Source organism: Phycodurus eques, chromosome 11 (assembly GCF_024500275.1).
Source record: "Phycodurus eques isolate BA_2022a chromosome 11, UOR_Pequ_1.1, whole genome shotgun sequence".
In the NCBI taxonomy this organism is placed as follows: Eukaryota; Metazoa; Chordata; class Actinopteri; order Syngnathiformes; family Syngnathidae; genus Phycodurus; species Phycodurus eques.
Window position 1 is genome coordinate 26,911,130 of NC_084535.1, and position 5,407 is coordinate 26,916,536.

The 5,407-nt window shown below is 40.0% G+C and overlaps 1 protein-coding gene across 1 annotated transcript; it reads right to left on the bottom strand.

Annotated features, from left to right (window-relative positions):
- Positions 1–201: 201 nt before the first annotated feature.
- On the bottom strand, positions 202–5,188 carry fgf8a (fibroblast growth factor 8a). Its single transcript, XM_061690211.1, has 5 exons — positions 5,160–5,188; positions 5,023–5,059; positions 4,306–4,486; positions 1,814–1,920; positions 202–486 (listed from the first exon to the last, which is right to left on the bottom strand). Exons 1-5 carry the CDS (start codon positions 5,186–5,188, stop codon positions 202–204), a joined length of 639 nt encoding a protein of 212 aa, XP_061546195.1.
- Positions 5,189–5,407: the final 219 nt, after the last annotated feature.

Here is a 5,407-nt window from a genome sequence, read left to right on the forward strand (position 1 = left end):
AGCCTGATGTACAAAAATAGAATTTTCATTTTTGTCTATTTACAGTCTTCCACACACAAAAAAAATAATACATCAACTACATATTAAGATATAGTATTGCTCAGTTAAGAGGAGCAGAGGAGAGCATTGAATCTGCCCCTGATAAATCTAACAGTCTGTTTGTTTCTCTTCTTCCTGACCATTATTTTCGACTTTCATTCCTCAGCGCTCTGATGAGTACTGTGTACGTTTAGTCCTTTGGTTGAACGTGTAGTGAATGAAGTCAAATGGTCGGTGGTGGCTGGGATGTGCGGGCTGCTGACCCGTTGGCAGTCTCTTCATAAAATGGACTTCGCGCTGGTGCTGCCGTGTCCGTGAGCCTTTTCGTGGCCGTCCTCGGCGGGTGAAGGCCATATACCATCCCTCATACCGGGCATTCCTCAGCGCGGTGTAGTTGTTCTCCAACACAATCTCAGTGAAGATACAGTCACGGCCTTGTCCATTTTTCTGCAAAACCCACAATCATACAATCATACATTTTATTAAAGACGAGAAATATAAAGCAAAAATATTAACCCCTGTCCCCCTGCATGCAAACTTCCAGACACATGCTAACTCACTGAGCTCTCCTCCCCTCATTCTGTAAATACAGCATATGTTACATACATTACAAATCAGAGGGGCGGTGGGGGGGTGGGGGGGGGGTTGCACAATTTACATGTGTTGCCCATCAAGCTCTGTGGACACAAGTGCATAAATGATCCTAACTACTCATGAAACCCATTATGCACTTGTCTTTATATCATCGTAATTACGGTAAAGCTATGCAATAGTTTCGACCGTTTCGCACATTCATACATATTCAGCGTTTATTTTGCCGTGTGCTATTGTGTGGATGTAAAATGGCTGTCTCAACCTGGCACTTCAGTGGCGTTAACGGGAAAGACAGGTTGAGTGACAAAGAAGGACTGTGTGTAAATGGAGAAGCAAAAAAGGAACTCTGAAGACACAAAGTTGTATTTAAATTATTTCACGTGGAAAAGGCATAACAAACAACAGGAGCAAAATATGTAATTAGCATCTTGTGAAAATGTTGCAAACCATGAAACTTCATTTCGGACACCTAACAGTAAAGGCATTCTGCAATTAAAAGTTTTGAACAATATTACTTTACATATATTTCTTTTTTCTCAGAAACAATGATGGCCTGATGGCTAGCAACTGCCAGTAATTCAAATACTCATATCAGGAAAATTGTTGATTTTCAAAAGGAAATTCAGTGCGCTATGTCTTTACGGTGACTGATCAAAGGATTTGATAATGACCCATAAAGCAGCACAATGAGCTGGACGAGAAGTGGCAGCGCATGTGTTCAGAATGGGTATGATGCGATCTTATGAACAGGTACATCCAAAATACTCTTTCTGCTTTATGTTTTTTTTTTTTTTAATACCCACACGCTGGGGGTGGCACATGCCGTAATTGAGCTATGGGCAGATGGTATACGACGCAGGGTGCTACGTGGTTGGGAAGAGAGGGCAGTTTGTTTATGTGTGTGCTGAGAAGAGAGGGGATGAAACTATGAAATTATTCTTACAATAATATGGCCATACATGATTACCTGATTACTGTTAAATTCCTTGTGTTGTGTATTCAGGGGTCTCATGTTATGAAACAATGCCGCTCGATAAATTGCAAATCCCAACACAACAAAATGTCATTCAAATTGGACATTCGATATTATTGTCGATTGAACCCCACTGCAACGCCTTTAATTTAACTCGCGTGACCTTTGACATTTGACCGAAGCTCCAACAACAGTGCAACTTCTCACCTTGCCAATGAGCTTCCCCCTCTTGTTCATGCAGATGTAGAGCCCAGTCTCAGCTCCCTTGATACGCACACGGCTCCCAAATGTGTCTGTCTCTACAATTAGTTTGGCTGAGAAAGAAAACATTGCCATTAGCAAATGTAAGTCTGTTCACACATTGTAATGACAGCGTATTAGTCATGACTGAAAATGCTTTAGTTATGCAATGCCTCTGTCCGCATATGGGTTGTTTTCATGGAATTTGATCAGTAACGGTAAAGAGATGGCTCCCTTTGTAGCATGTTTTCTGAAGATGCTAATTAACATTTTTTGATCCAGTATATAGGATTTTTCCCAACGTTGCTTCATGTGCCTTTCCCGTGAAAATGAACACCTTTGTTTCTTCGGAGTTGTTTTTTTTTTAGTTCTTTTACACACAGTCCTTTTATGCCACTCAAGGTTTTCTTTCCCGTTAATGCCGCTGGACAGCGCCTCGTTATTTTGTGGCAATACACCATAGGGAGCTGTGAGCAGCCATTTTGCATCCACACAATAGCAAACTGCAAAATAAATGGTGTGATTCTCTTTCGTGTCAACTCTTGCATGTCTTTACCGTTATTATGATTGTATAAAGACAAGAGTGCAATGGGTTTAATAAGTACTTAGGATCATTTATGCACTTGTATCCAGTAAATTGTGCCACACACGCAATTTTTTTATAAAGCTCTTTATGTCTTTCCCGTTATGCACTTTTGTCTTTATGGTTTTATATATATATATATATATATATATAGATAGATAGATAGATAGATAGATAGATAGATAGATAGATAGATAGATAGATAGATAGATAGATAAACCATGATATAATAATTAATAACAATAACTTTTTAAAAATAAGACTTTTAGCATGGGAGACATTTACCCTGATAAAACCAAGGCGGCATAACAAATATATATATATTCATTATTAAATTACTATTTAAAAAAAAAACAAAAAACAAATGTCTTTACTTTTGTTCATCAAATTACATGGAAAAGACCCATATTTTCATCTGACCTCTGACCTCTATGAATGGGTCAACAAGATTGTATGAACAGTGTGTGTACATGTACATCAGAAAACAGAAAAGCCCTTTCAAGTATTTCGTTCTCCGCTCTGTCCACACATATAGCACAAGAACCTGCGGAATCATTCCCATGGATTTATGCACCCTGAAATTCTTTCAAAATGATATAACCAGGTGACCGTGGAGTCTTTGAAAGTTAAGGAGGCAAGGCCCATCATCCCCATCAAAAATTTATTTTCAAATAAATCTGCATCGGCCTCTCACATGAAGCTTCACATTTATCTCTATATCCCCCCCAAAAAGTGCTGTAATGCTCAGGAATTATGGGCTTGCCCTCGTCTGGATTGCTTTTCAGGAAGAGAAGAAAAAAAAAGAGAGAAAAAAAAGGGCCTGGATTTATGAAGTTTAGTGAATTTGCAGAGAAATAGATATGTTAACAGGCCATTTTTTAGTTTTCTACACACACGGAAATTTGAAAAGAATTGCGTCATCGTAAGCATCCCCCAAATTTGAGCAAATCCAGTTTGTCTTGAAGCGCTATTCCATGACGATTACTGAAGTACTGTTCAACACAGTTGAAGTGAATACAAATCGATTACGCATGCGTTTCTTCCTGATGGCATCCCAATTAGTTTGTGGCCACAAAGATACACCATGAATTTCTTTTGCATTGCAAAAAATAAAATAAAATTATTAGGGTACATAGTGTTTAATTAAAAATTCTGTATAATTCAACATTCAGATTTAGTAAATGAGTTAGCTTACCCTAACCCCAAACAGCAACAAAAACTTAAGCCAATTTAGATTCAGAAGATTTTTTTTGGAGTGCAACTGTGCAGGACATATTTTTTTTTTTTGGGGAGGTCGAAGTATCGCTTTTAATGGTTCTTCCAGACCGACATAATCTCTGGAGGATGTCCAGCCACAGTCACAAGGGCAGCTCGTGAGCTCCGTGTCTTTCCGAAACTGCACCAGTCCAAACGCTGCAAAAAAAAACCAAAAAAAAAAACCTATTGCGACCTGAAATCGTCGCTTGGTGTTCAATGATTGGTGAAATTCTAAAAGAATTAGCCGGCTCAATGAATAACAGATGGCAGGTGGTCGTAAGGTGCCGTTAAATGTTGGCATTTTACTTGCAGATTTCAAAATACAATTTAAAATGCCAAGTGCAACATTTATACTGCCGCTCCGCATTTTTGTTTTGTTTTGTTTGTTCTATTTTTTTTTTTTTTTTTTTTAATAAAGTATGAAAGGAATGACAAAGTGTACTGTAAAAAAAATAAAATAATAATAAATCAAATGATATTCCATTTTGTTGGTTAATTTGGACGAGCTATAATCAAATAAGAAATCCAAATGGAAAATTGTCCATTTTCCCCCCACTGGAAATGAAATGATATTTTAGAAGACACGGGGGATGCGTTGATAGACTACACAGGGTCTTACCGTGCGCATCTCCATCTTCGGCCATGGCGTTGATCTTCTTGTTGGGCAGAACCTGCACATGCTTGCCGCTGGTCCGACTGTACAGCTGGTAGATCCGGATCAACCTGCGGCTCACGCGGTCTGTCACTTTGCTCTGCTCGCTCACATGCTGCGTGAAATTAGGCGGGGACTGATTGGTTACCTGTCAGAAATTCAGATATCACAATCAGTACGCGCACGTGCGTACACGTACATGTCGAACCTGAACGCCTATCAAACTTGAGGCGAATCGCTTATGGGTCGACATGTAGGCATCGTTTAAGAAGCTTAAAAAAACAACAACAACAAAAGCACGATGCTTGTTTGCAATTCAGTTTCCTCCCAAATTGAGGGGCGTCTGTGCGTAAAACTATTTCCACCGTTCGATCGAGGCCACTATTGGACGGATGGCCGACTTTCGATTTATTCCTCTCCACCTGTCACAGTCCGCTGCGAGGGAAGGAGGGCAAGATTGTTCTCAGAGGACGCGAACACGCGCGCATCCCGACGGGCCCGCGGAGCGCCGGATGATGGCCATCTGATAAATATATCTTTATCTATCTATATATATATATATATATATATATATAAAATGCCGCGTTCATGTTCGAACCTTATCAGATGATTTCTCGGAACTGAAATGATGAAATCCCTCGGCCGATATGATTGATATCATGGAAAAGGAAATGCGCAACTTACCTGAGCGTAGGTGAAGAATGCGAATAAGTGTATAAACCTGGAAAGCGGAAGAAAATATCACAAATCAGACTTCATCAATATTGATGGGGGGCTGGGAAACAAACAAACAAACAAAAATGAAGAGGAGAGGTACTCACACGTAGCTCCATCTCGATGTGAATCGCATGTTGGATGGAGGGGAGAATCTCTTCCACGAAATTGAAAGACTGGGATTTTTTTAGCCGTCAGTCCAGCTGTGGAAACGCGATGCACGGGAGAGCCGAATGATTTGATGGGAATCCACAACAAGTCAGAGGTCCTGCAGTGTCGTTTTTGACCATATCAACGTCAAACGGACAGAGTCCGCTCCTGGGCGCACCTTCGAGTTAATGCTGATTAGTGGATA